This window comes from Doryrhamphus excisus, chromosome 8 (genome assembly GCF_030265055.1).
Source record: "Doryrhamphus excisus isolate RoL2022-K1 chromosome 8, RoL_Dexc_1.0, whole genome shotgun sequence".
Classification (NCBI taxonomy): domain Eukaryota; kingdom Metazoa; phylum Chordata; class Actinopteri; order Syngnathiformes; family Syngnathidae; genus Doryrhamphus; species Doryrhamphus excisus.
This window is the reverse complement of record NC_080473.1, coordinates 5,297,604-5,311,752: the sequence shown is the minus strand read 5'-3', so window position 1 is coordinate 5,311,752 and position 14,149 is coordinate 5,297,604. Positions and strand designations below refer to the sequence as shown.

General features: G+C 39.3%; 1 protein-coding gene across 13 annotated transcripts in view; it reads right to left on the bottom strand.

The window, feature by feature from the left end:
• Window positions 1–3,789: 3,789 nt before the first annotated feature.
• kirrel3b (kirre like nephrin family adhesion molecule 3b) overlaps window positions 3,790–14,149 on the bottom strand; it is a 193,778-nt gene continuing 183,418 nt past the window's right edge. For all 13 annotated transcript variants that reach the window (XM_058079996.1, XM_058079993.1, XM_058079994.1 and 10 more), the window contains one exon: window positions 3,790–9,174. In XM_058079996.1, the coding sequence (XP_057935979.1) occupies window positions 8,713–9,174 (462 nt within the window). In that variant the 3' untranslated portion in view covers window positions 3,790–8,712. The remainder of the gene's footprint in view (window positions 9,175–14,149) is intronic.

Below are 14,149 nucleotides of genomic sequence, written 5' to 3'. Positions count from 1 at the left end.
GTCACAGCCAACTCACTGCTTCTGGATTAGGACCGGCCAGGTCAGGGGCGATGTCTTCGATGATGTCTGGTCACCATATTGTGGTTGAAGCGTCCAACGCCAGTTCAGATCAGGTTCAGAGTGAAGATCGTGGAAGATCCCCTTGTGTTGGTGGCGTGTTGACTTCAGAAGAAGCGGGAATTGAGTGGGGTGTCTTGCCACTGGATTCTCCAAAGGTTTATGGAACCTGAAATTGGAGTGATGTCGTTTAGCTGCCAGCATCCCAGCCAGAATGGACAGAAGCTCCGTGAGGGTACAGAGACATCTCGTGAGGATCCTTAAGCGTGGGTCACAGTTGTTCTACATGTAAAAAAAGGCAAAAAACACAATGACGGTGCGCATGTGACGTGCTGATTATCGAACTGTAGATTGCCCATTGACCCGCTGCTTGTTTTTTTTTCATGTTGCAAGACAAACTAACACAATTTGTGCATCATCTGCACAGCCAACGTGTCTTTCATACATTGTGCTGGTGTGTCTCTTACTCCTTCATGGTAACCACAACTACATTCTCCACCAACAACAAAAAAGGCAACAATTTGGGGAACACCAAAAATTGCATTGCCAAACAAGGTAAGACACCTTAAAACAATAAGACATAGGGATGCTGACCAAAACGCGGCACTGGTGCTGCCTCATTTTGGGTGCTAATGGTGGCACTGAAAAGACACACGTGTTATATTTAGCACTGTCACAAAATATGTCCCTTATCCAATATTTTTAAGCCCTGGGCCTTGTATATGATAGGATGCAAATGACACCAAAACCTAATAAAACATGTAGCGAACCAACATGAACTCCTCCACTTGTTGATCTGATTGGCATGTTATAAATATCTATCCAGTCATCTTCCTATTTACGTTTTCTTTGTAAAAAACAAACAAAAAAACCCCCACTTTCCATCATTTCATTGCCCGTGATAGGTTTCTGACAAACAAAAACCAATCCGGTGTGTCAGGATTTTGAAAGCGCATCGAAAGCTTACGCCTTCTAAATTTAAATTGGATTCCAACCGCTCAGGTAATCCGGAACAGAGGCCTCTTCAGAGTCATTCATGACACGTTGAACAATACTGTATTAGTTCTGATGATTACTTCTTCCCAGTGGTAAGATCCAAAGAGAGATTTTAAAGCCATAATGTGAGGAAAATGTGTTGCCTGAATCTGTTATGTAATGAGCCGGATCTCCATGTTTCACTAGAGACGTCTCGGTCGCTGTTTTTTTTCTATACTATTTACAAAGCACAAGGCTTTCCAGGGAAATTGTGTTCTTGGCTGAACATTTGTGACCATAAAGATGCAAGCTTACCTTGTGTAGGAACAACACGGTCAGTGTTTTTGTCAGATGTGGAAATGTGCACTGCTGATTTTGTTTACCTCTTGTAGATTGTTTCATGTTTGCATATACGAGAATAACATTACATGTAGTACAGCAAACTCTTGTTTACTGTGGTTAATTGGTACAAGACCCGACTGTGATAAGTGAATTTCTGCAAAGTATTTACAAAAACGGATTTTACCATTATTAGGTCACTTTCACACTCCTATTACTCAATATAGTAGACATACTAAGAGTACATAAGACATGTGATTATGTTTCGACAAATGTGTTCCTATGGGAGCGGAGTGAGTGGAGGACAGGAAGTGATATCAGGGTTTCAGAGTTGAGTTTCAGCTTACAGTGGTTGTGTTTTTATTAGTGATTATTGTTCCTGTTGTGAGATAGTTCAAAACTGCAATAAAAGCCTGTTTTTTGTGTGTCTCGCCAAACATTACAGTAACATTACTGACCTCTAGGGACCACAGTAGAATACTACATACCATTAGCCATTTTTAAGCTTGAAAATGCTTAAATTAGGCAAAAAAACACCTAACATTTGCTTAACTATGGATTTGTGTTCACCAATAATAAGCCGAGTGGTTAGCGCGCAGACCTCACAGCTAAGAGACCCAAGTTCAATCCCACCCTCGGCCATCTCTGTGTGGAGTTTGCATGTTCTCCCCGTGTATGCGTGGGTTTTCTCCGAGTACTCCGGTTTCCTCCCACATTCCAAAAATATGCTAGGTTAATTGGACACTCCAAATTGTCCATAGGTATGAATGTGAGTGTGAATGGTTGTTTGTCTATATGTGCCCTGTGATTGGCTGGCGACCAGTCCAGGGTGTACCCCGCCTTTCGCCCAAAGACAACTGGTATAGGCTCCAGTACCCCCTACGACTATTGTGAGGATAAGCAGTAGAAAATGAATGAATGAATGAATAATAATAGGCTTTATTAAACCATGAGACAGCATGATTAGAGTAGGGAGGTGAAATATGCAGCCGGACAAGATGTGGATGTTGGAGGCGGCTGACCGATCCATGAATTTTGGCCAAGAGAAGAACACAACTTGCGATTTATGGAGTGTTTTATCCAAAGAAACGTACTATATTGCCCCACGGGGATCCAATATAATAAAAGAACAGGATAGGGTCTCTTGAGGTAGGTAGCAAACCACAATTATGACATACGTTATAAATCTCGCAATTGCCTTTGCTGACTCTTACGTCATTCAAATTCAAATCTAGTGCTCAGAAGACAGACCTTGAAGTATTCATTTTGTATGAAAATTGCCCCTGAATCCTCTCATGTGGTGTTTGTTTCCGATGGCGAGGTCGAGCCAAGTGCATTGATTCTAATGTATTATTAACAGAGGGAGAAACATGCGGAAGATCAAGTACTGGCTTCAGAAGGGGCGTTGCAGAATATATAATTAAGCAGTAGCAGAAATCGCTTAGTCGTGTCTTTTTAAATTGACACTACGTTAACAATTTTAGCTCCCTGTGTGATCAAAGAGAGGCTTTGAATATATAGCGGGGTATCTTATGGAAGGAGGTTTGTGGTCAAACCAAGTACTACTGTAAAAATATTTAGTAGGAGCCGAACATTCCCTGGTTGCCCCAGACTTTTGGCTCGCGTGATGGACTTGACGTCAGCTATTGCAGTATGCCCCGTGTGGTCTGTTAATGATTTATGCCATTGCCCCAAACATTGTATATTTCTTGTATTATTTATGGGATATTTTTTAAAGATTTAATTGTGTGTGAACAATCTTTTTTTTTTTTTTGTAATGCGTGTGTAGCAAAGGGAAATCAAGAAGCACAATTAGTTATTGTGTTTGTTTATGTTTGACAGGAAATGTGTTATATTACACACAGATTGAATATTTTAGAATTAAATGTTATAGTTCAGTCCTTTCAGAAAAAATACACATCAGGGGCGTCACTATGTTCTGAGGACAGGGGTGGCTTAGCCCCCCTGGCGATGAACAGGATATGAATGAATGTTGCACACATAAAAAAAAAACCTTAAAAAATATTTAAAAAAAAAAACTTTACCACTTTTGGACAGATTTAGTAGAGATACTTAATTGTTTTAGGCCACCATGAAATTTACACAAGTACACACAATCTACACTGCAAAACCAGTGGACATTCATCAGTGATATAATAATCATTATTATATTATTAATTAGCCTATTATTATTACTATCATCATTCTTCTTCTTCTGATTATTACTAGTATAATACTAATACTAGGCTAGTATTAGCCTGCTTATTGGCTATCCTTGCAGCAAACGAGGGACCATTTTGGGGGGCTTGAATGAAAATGAAAAAAGTCTTTCCTTAAAAGAAAATGTAAAAAAAAAACTAGTTTGTGTGGACATTGCTGTTACAAATGAACACAAAACACAAAGTCAAACTTGACCTTTATTCTCCAAATATACAGAGCAAAAGCATCATAGTCACAGACCAGTACAGTTAAAATACAACCTTATTTTTTCTCTTTAGATACAGCAGGTAGGCCCACTCAATTTAAAAAAAACAAAACAAAAACTGTTAAGTTTGCCCAAAAGAATTCACATATTGACATTGCACTTCCATGTTCACTTTCTCAAACCTGGCTCACTTTTTGTTTTGCAAATAAAAACACGTTCCGTCAAGGCATGTTCTCATTTGAATTACAAATAACTCGTTCATTGTACGCTGCAGCCGCTCCTACTGGGCCTCAAGCATATTCCGTAAAAACCTTCAAATGCTGTTGGGTCAAGTCCATATTTTTCTACTTACAGTGGTACACACACACACATACATACACACACACACACACACACACACACACACAACATACTGACTTGTAGAAAATAAAGTCAATGAGGGAGATTCAGAAAGCACATTGAAGAGTTGGCACTTGTAACAGGCTCCAGTTTCTTATTTTAGAATTTAGTATTATACAATGAGTCTTTTCGGACATGTTGACGAGTGGAAGTGTTCACACTCGATGGATTTTGTTAAGCAAGTATGGAATATAGTGAATAAGGTTACTGACGTCCTGCATATTCTCAACACTGACATTAGGCGCTAGTGTCAAAATATAGGGGGTGTCCCCCCCCCCGCCGCCTCTCCCACTAAAGGTCCCCATCCAGTCGTGTGCAGTGGAGCACAGGCTAGTCTTTGGCATCTCTGAATAATAAATCACTTTGCTGTTTTTTTCTCCACCTCCTATCAGGGAAGGGCAGCACCCCCTTGTAATTGTTCTGGCTCTTTGTGTTTATTCATCTGTTATGCCCTCGCATCTGTGTGCCGCTCGTTGCCAGACAAACAACAACAACCACCAGCCGCAGCGAGCGGCAGTGAGCAGGCGGCCAGGCGTTCACAGGTGAACGGGGACACGGGTCGGGGTGCATTCAGGGACACTGTGTCAGCTGGAGATGGGACAGAGGGTTGGATGAGAGAGAGAGAGAGGTTGTTTTTAGAGGGAAATATGTTGGCTGTCTTCTGATTTCTGATTGAAGTTGCATTGCACAGCCTGTGGGAATGTGTTTCCGTTTGGAAAAATGTATTTTTTAATAAAATTGTTTGGATTATAAAGGTATGGCAAAGTATTCGGGCCAGAGTGAGAGAAAAGACTTTATTTTTGTAAATTTACCACTTTATTCTTAAACTCTCAGATTAGTTTTTTTCTCAATGTAGCCCTAATACTCCTTTGTATAAAGAAGTATTTGGTCACATGAACATAAAATAAAAGTACAATTAAATTTAGGATTTTTTTTTCCTTGAAAGGGGGTGGGGGGTACTTTTTTGCTTTCATTTATCATAATCAAATGTTATGATTGAAAAGTATTTTGATGTTTGGAGACAAACATATTTTATGGGAATGATGTTCCAACTAAAATAATAATAGGGCAAATATATTTTATTATATTTATATTTATTTTATTATTATTTATTATTTTAAAAATCACATACCATAATTACTTTTTTATCATAAAATAAAAATATTTGTTTAAAGATTCAGCTTGTTTTTAACACTTTTTGTAATCACATTTTTTGGTTACTCTGGTACTCTGTAATTCTTTTGAGCCCCTGGTGGGAAAATTAATGTTTATATGATGTATGGCATATGAAGCATAGTGTAAAATAGGTACCAATCTATAAGTAGTTATACAGTAGTTTCTGTCAAATTACTTGTTTTCTGTGTACTTTTTAAAAAATTTTAATATTTTGAACTAATTAATTAACTTTTTGTAGCTCAAATACTCCTTTTATAGCCTCATGACACTGGGCTCTGGGGGAAAATGAACTAGAAGAGTAGCATCACAGATTTATTAAATGTAAGAAATAAAGCTGGACTATGGCTGTGTTTTTTGTTTGTTTTGTTTGTTTCTTTCGGCTTTTTCCTTACGAAGTCACCACAGCAGATTTTTTTCGAGACACATACTCATTTTATAAGTGGAAATACGTATATGCTGCCAATATATTGACCAGTGCAAGGTAGAGATTCCACACAGCGACTGCTCAAAAAGTCATTATAGCGCGGGAATAAAAGAGCGGCAGGCATCTCTGAAAGAGCTGAAGTTATAGATTGCAGTTATAATACCAATAACCTTATACTTCATTTCACTTCAAAGCTGTCCCGGCTAAGCTCTCTGCTTCTCATTTCTACCAGCCTCCTGTGTGTTTTACTGCAAAATAGTCTCCGTCACACCGATAGAGAAACCGCTCACTTCTTTTCATGCACACGTGTGAGAGAAACAAGCAGACTTGATGGGTTTCATGTAAGGAGATAATGATTGTCTGTACAGTTTGGATGTCACAAGGATTTGCTGAGCTTTAATAGTCAAATCTGATGAGTGAGAAAGAAAGAAAGAAAGAAAGAAAGAAAGAAACACAGGAGTGGGGCGGGGGGACTATATACAGAAAAAGACAGCATTTCAAGGAGTTATATACAGTCTGCTAAGTGCCAAGCTGGATTATCAGTGTTGCCTTAAACTGTACAATGGGTACCAATCCATTTGTAAAATTAGAGTCTCACCCAGCAGTGCGCCTTGGATATAATAATCCTTTGTAAAGTGCTTTCAATGACTTGCTTTTAAAGGCTGGATATGACAGTTTTCACAACACAGCCGTTGCCCCCTAAAAATGAGTCATTATTTTCATCATTCGTGAAACTGTGAGCAATCTATAGAGCGATATACTTGCAAGCAACAAAGTTAACGCTCATGGAATTGATTGGAATAAACGGTTCCTGGATTGCAGCAAATATAAAAAAAAACAATCATGATCACATGTTCAAATAAAAAAACAAAAAAAGACAGCATCATCCAGGCCGCTTGATTTTTAGCTATGCTTTTCCCAGTGTTGCTTATCGTACAAACCCAAAAGTCGCAGTTCATTATCACAATAACACAAAGCGCGATGACAACACTTCACTTTGAAACACGGGTAATGAGCGCTTATGTGTCTAGTCGGTCTTTACTCTTAACGAAATGAACAAAATGTAATGTAAACAGAGCAAAACCAAGTCAAATCAATGCATGAGCAGCTATGACAGTAGCATCACATTATGTTTCCAATGCATACACACAGAATTCAGAATTTTGGAAATTTTGCCTCCCTTTGCCTCACAAGATCCTGCATAAAGTATACCACATTACAACATGCTCAGATGGGACGTCAGCATCTCAAAACATTGAATCAGAATGAAAACTTGTTGACCCATAAATGTACGAATATCTATTCAAATCCGTATTTGATATGAAAACCTTTCCAGTGAAACTGACTGAAATTCATTCACATTATTTTTGCATACCGATATAAAAGTACATTTTAACCTATTAATGTAAGATAAATCATAAAAATGATTCAATGTACTTAACCGTATTTATTAGTCAAATCTTCTACAATTTTTGCAGCTTAAAAAAAATAATTCTTCATTCATTTTCTCCTTATGTAATTTGTACTACTTTTTTAAAAATAAATCATAGGGAAATATTTTTGTACACATATTAAATATATATATATATTGACCTATTAACCTAATGAATTCATAATTTTATTTTTTCTGGAAAATTGTAATTTAACAATATTGAATTTTTGCGTTTTTTTTTTTAATTGAAAGCACAATTTTGTTTTCATTATTTGGTAATTTACAATATATTTTTCAAGTAATTCATGATATTCTTTAAAGTACATCATAAGAAAAAGCTAAAAACAATACACATTTTCAAATATTATCATATCTAATATTTATTTGTATTCAGTAATTTATTGTAATATTTTTAGGTAATTCATGGTCAGATATTTTTGAGTCTACTTAATTTAAAACAAATAACATTTGGAAAAACAAAATTCATAATTTCTATGGTGCAGATGAAAAAAAAAAGACATCATTAGCATAAATCCGCAGCCCAAAATCCAACAGCTATATTCAAGACAATCTGTAAGGTCGTACTCAACTCCAGTTTCATCAGTAACACTCACTACGCACTGCAATAACCACAAAGTAAGAATCAGCATGACGGTATGTTTACATATCATTCAACATGTATGATGTTGGACCAGTTAGTTGGACCAGGCTGCAGCTGATAAGGAGTACGCCTGCTTACTCAACCCAAACAGTTCCTCAAGGCCAACTTTTTTTTTTTGGGGGGGGGGGGGGGGGGGGGGGTTTACAACGGCTCGTTTAAGACTCCTCCATAACTTGTCAGAAAATAATTTACAGCCTTATACAATATGTACACTGATAGTGTTTTATCAGAACGTAAAAGTTGGGATTGAAATTGTGGTCTCAGCCCTTCTTTATCTTCTCCGCTTTGTGGCCCACATACAGTACAGCTGTTCCTCTTAAACATGTCTGTGGGCAAGTGGAGAGAGGCCAGTTTTCCTCCACCTACGCAAAGAGACAACTGAGCTACAGTATGAGCAGAGTATGAAAGAAAGGAGGGGTAGTGGTATGGTGGTGAGTTGTGGACTCCCTAAAAACCTTGTGGATGTTCAGTCGTTGTGCTTGACGCGACATGAAAGAGTAGAGGGGAACTGGATTGCACTTTTTGTGTGGTTGTCCTCCATTGCAATTAAAAAAAAAAAAAAAAATCCTGGAGCCTTGCTGTGTCGCTGTCGTCCCAAGTCTTTGTTGGCAAATTTCGATGCAAATTGTGGCACTACTCAAGATCACAGGGGTAGAACCAGGATTTGGGTGATGGATTAAGCAAAAGGAGAATATAAGGCTTCTTGATCCACATTTGAGGACATTGAGAAGTCTGATGAAGTCATTCGCAAACCAACCTCCTGCACCTGCAGAAGTTCAAACCCAAGACTGGTTCTGGTTACACCATCCTTCCCATCCCGGCTGTCAGACATGGGTCTGCATACGCTTCTGGAGGGGCCGGGTTAGGTCTGAGTTCTGCGACGATGACTGCGAGTAGTGGGAGGATGAGGAGGCCGACGCCTTGCTGTCCTTGTCGAACTGCACATAGCCGTCCGGCTTGCTGTAGCTGCTGACGCTGCTGTCGCACTGCGTGTCAATAAATGAGCTGGAATCGCTTATTGAGCCACGCTGGAACTCCCGCTCGCATAGCTCGATGGAGCTGCTGCCCATGCCCAGCACAAAGCGTTGGCTGTAGTCATACAGGCGATTGGGACCTGCTCCCAGGGTGGAGTAGATGTTGGTGAAGGACATGCCTGTCGGTACTCGCTGCTTGCCCAGGGTGCCTGTATTGGTTGGATTTCTTCCATCAGTGGACTGGGTCCCTGCCATGGTTGGTGTCGGGTGCTCATTGAAGGTGTTGACGCTGTAGTAGCCATTTGTGGGGTCCTATTGGGAAAAGAAAATGCTATCATGAAAACTCTTGTATTGACCAAATTGAAACTGGAAAACAACAAAATATTGTTTTTTTTTTGGAGTTAATCTTGTATGAGAAGTACAAGGTTTCTCGCCAACTGTATACTGTATATGCACAGACAAATGACGCACAAACCCATAGCTGATTACTGTCCCAGAAAACCCTGAGCTACAATCAAGGGTGATTGAAACGACCCATCCATCCTGGTTGGTCCTAATGTAGTGGCCGGCATATGGATATGATTACATGGTGTGAAGATCATCAGCTATACTGAGAACCATGAGTGAATCGGCAAAATGTATTTATGTATTTTTTTTTCCATTTCGTAAAAAATACAAATTTGTTTTCAGGACTGTAAGTCGCACTTTTTCATGGTTTGGCTGGTCCTGGTGTGACTTATATTAAAATAGATATCTACTTTAATATGTTTTTAAACTGTTAATTCATACTGACTGTCATGAACAAAAGAGTGAAGTTTACTTTTGAGATCGTTCTTGGCGAGTGACACAGAGAATGAAGAATTCAGTGGATTCAGTGATGTGAAATGAGATTGGGAGCTCGGTGAACTTGATTCCTGGTGACTTGCTTGTTGGACTCGCTGGCTTGTCATGTTAATTTTGCTCAATCAGCCTCCCAGGTATGTACTTTGTGCCCCTGTGTAGCTGAATAACCGATAATGTGTTACATTAACATAGCAGACATCTATTCAGCCTTTTGTGTGTGCGATTGTGTAGTTGAATAATTTGCCCTTCTTGTTTTTGGCCTTGAATTTTATGAAATTTTAAAATATGAGTTAAATCTCAACATGTCAGGTTTTCCTCAGTACATTATGCTTTTTGCTCTATTTGTCCCATTTTTACTGTTTTTTTTTTAATTAAAACTCTAACAATCTTTAGGTCTTCATTCAGGACACACCTTTTTCATCTGGCGTCAAAGCCATGAACAACCGCATCTTTTGTTAAGGTTTTAACTTGGTAGCTTTTTACCAGTAGTAGTGAACATCAGTAGTGAACATTGGTAATTAAAGAGAGGAGTGTTACCGCAGCTGAGACTAATCGATATTTTTTAACATGTGTCATTTGTATTGCAAATGTTGATCCAAAATCGAAGTCGGAAACAAACAGGGAATAAAAGATGCAAGAAGCCAACCAGTCGCAGCATTAACGATGCGCGCTGACACAGCTTCCCAAGCAAGTCTGAGTTTTTCTTCCCGTCACTCACACGCACGCTCCTAAAACTGTGTGTCAAGGTTATTAACTAACAACAGAGCAGTTAAGATGCTGAGTTTGAGGATATTAGCAATCATTGAAGCAGATGAATGAAATAAAATGCAACTGTCTAAGTATGGTGGTACCTCTCGAGTGCAGCAGTCGCAGCATATTAACTGGGGCAAAAAGCGAGTCAAAGAAAATCTTCCATCCAGTCGTATTGTTCATACTGTGCGTGCTAATTGTTGACTCCTCCAAGCTCAACAGAAGCCAGGGTCAAATTGGCAGTAATTACCATTCAAGCTGGAGAATAAATGAGGCTGCACGCCGCCGTGTGCATCACGGCAAGCTGTGACAAACCTCAGCGCTCGGATTTAGTCAGCCCCGTTCTAACCTTAAAATCATGTTTCTCGCTAATTAAGCAAGCCTCGATGATTCATAGTTTGCTATTCGGCGTGTCACTGCAAAGTTCACTCACTCACACACACACACACACACACACCAGCTTTAATTGGACCTAAACACATTGTGGTGTCTGTAGGTTTCATGCGGGCTAAGCACCCAAATTGGCTTTTGTGCCTACAGTGGTGGCACTCGGCACGCTGGGCTGCAGGCGCCACGCTGTCGCCGAGGGTCCAGTTAGGGCATTTGTGTGTATGTGTGTGTGTGTGTGTTGTCATGGGAGCGCATGTGAATGTCAAGCATAGTACGAGGAAAGTCCCAAAAGAAGAATGCTTTTAATAGGGGAAAAATGAAAGCGAGGCAAAGCAAGAGGATACTTGTTATGCTTGTCACTATCAAAAGGAGGACAGGGAGTCTGGCCTTTAGCTCTTGTAGTCCCACCCTTTGGCCCTCACGCTTGCTGCCATTAACTAATGTGGACAAAAGTAGCCCCAGAGAAAGCAAGTCAGCAGGTAAACACGGCAAGAACACACGAGGGAGCTGGTGGCAATGTGCAATTTGTGAAAACCTTTGGGATTTCCTATGAAATGTCCTCCTTAGGGGACAATTAAAGGTTGTTCTCCTGCTTGCAGGGACAGACGGGTGATACGATCTTCGGAAATTGTGCTTTGTGGAATTTGTCTTGGAGAATAAACACCCACTGAATGAATCTGCCCAACTTGATTTACGGCTGTGTTTGGATGGAAAGCACCAAAAGAGAAGTAAACATTCATCTGGCCAATCATTGTCAATGCTGTGTGTCCTGGCCACAGCCTATCCCAGCTTTGTAAGCACCATCTTACAATTTAATTTTATATAAAATAGTTAAAACTGAAATGAGAAAGATGGGTATATTTAAAAAGATCCTATAATCTTGTCAGTCTTTTGGTTAATATGCAGTGCAACAGTGGCAGTAGTTTGTTTCGTGGTATTTTGTGTGTACAAAAGTTTGAGTCCACGGTTGGCATGTTTTTCGGTTAATGTTTCAAAGGTTATTATTGACACTAACCAAGGTTTTACTGTACATACATCTGAGATTTGGGTCAGACTGGGTGAGTCATGATGGACAGACTACAGTGATTTTCTGGTATAACCATATAAAAATATACTGCATAATGTACTGCATATACTTTCTTCAGGTTTATCACAAAGACGATGAAATAAATAAAACAAATCACTGGAACTTGTGCATCCAAAATATATATTAAAAGGTGTTCGCATCGCAAATGTAACTAAAATCTAAAACTGTATGCAAATGAACTGACCTCTGCCTTCATACACAATGTGAACTACACAGTACTTGCATGTTATTTCTGTGTTTTTTCATCAAATTTAGACAATAAAGTGACACTGGTTTAAAGTCAGAAATATGGCATCATCTTCAGGACGTATGTTACCTTTAGGATTTGTACTGATCTATCCATCAAATCAATGCACTTTAAGAAATCCATCATGTTTCCGCAGAAGGTGAAGTGTTACCGTAGTGTTTTTTTTCTCATGTTTTGAACCCTGTGGCTTGTACAGTGATGCAGCTAATTTAGGGCTAAAAGTACACATCCCATGATGCTTAGAGTGTAGCTTCAGGAAGTAGTGAAGTGGGCACTGTTGTTGCGTTTTCAAGTCTTATGCCGCATTTTTTGATCTGACAAATATTAAGTAAATTTGATCAAGAGTAGAAATACAGCAACCATCGGTACTGTAATTTTTGTTTTTTTTTAAATTAAAGTTTGTGAGCTTTTGTGTCGTCAAACAGTGACTATTAACTCGGATGCTACACCATCAAAAACAGGTTTTAAAAGTCTGAAAAGCAACTTTTTCTCAAGTTGAGAGAAACCGAGAGCAACAGCGAAAGAGAACGAGATTAACAAAGTGGGATTAAGAAGAGGACGACTAGAGTGGTTTTCATTCCCAGGAAAAGGATGAGGATGCTGATGAATTACCTTTCTGGTAGGCTACTGTTTAACTAGTCGTATTACACACACAGTTTACATTTACTGGGTGTGGCTTACTTCTTCACTTGTTTTCTTCACCCATTTTCTTACTAAAATAACTTCATTTCACAACACAAAGTAAAGTCCCCTTCTAATGTTCTCCTACTGTTCAAAATTTACTTTTTAATGATGTTACATCAGTGATATGTGCCTCAAGAGCCTATTTGTGAACAATAAACATAGGAAAACAGGCTTTGCTGTGCATCTTAAATTAAAGTTGGGTGGGGACTTTGTAAGTTTGAACATTTTATTTTTCTTCAGCGAATACGCTAACATAGCGTGACATGGTTTCTGTCCTGCTGTCCTACACCTCATCGTTGTATGTGATATATGGCATTTATTACATTGGGCAAGTTGCAATGTATATGTAAAAAGTGGATAAAGGGCTTGGTGGAGACACACACAGCTCATTAGCATTAAAGCTACAGGCACATAAAACAGCGTGGTCCCAGCAGGGCTTACAAAAAGCAATTTTAAATTCGGCTGTCTAAATATGGGCCCCTGTATGATATGCAAATTGGTCTATCATAGTAAGAAAAAATATTGCTTACATGTCTGTTTTTTGCAGTGTATCTCCACTTTCTGTGCAATTGAAAATGTAAATAGTTCTTGTTTTGACAGTAGTGGAGAGAAAAAAATGTAATGGGACAGCAAAAAGGGCTTTAAAGCTTTAAAATGCGCCACGCGGCATTATAGTCGACCGAGGAAGTTGCTGAGAGATAAGCCACACCACAAGACGGGAACCTGCACAGTCTGCCAAATCACTTGTGGATACTCATGGAGGCTCTAAAGCAGGTGCCTCCTTCAGTGCAAACTCATTCATCTATGTCTGCTTATTGGCATGTAAATTGAACCAGCGGCACACATTTATTGCATTGAGCAAAGACACGTTTGGTTGACCAGGTTTTTTAGAAGTCCTCCATATGTGCGAGACATATTGCTATCAAAGGATGTGCGCACACAGCGGAGTTGCTGATCAAACGGCACAGAACTTGGAGTACCATTCTCCTGTTTCTACATTTAGCATCCTTGTCTCTTGTTACCTTACAACAGGGGGCTTCAGACTTGGACTGCGTGACTCATGCTTTCTTTATGCACTGGCACACTGTCATGGTTACATTCCAATATGGGGGGTGATGATTAGATTCATAGATTTGATTGAGCTGCATATACAGTGCATGGCCATTATCAATTAAGGATCAAGGTACATGTATGATGTACAGTTGACTTGTATTCATTCATTCATTTTCTACCGCATATCGTCATGAGGCTCGCAGGGGTGCTGGAGCCTATCACAGCTGTCTTCG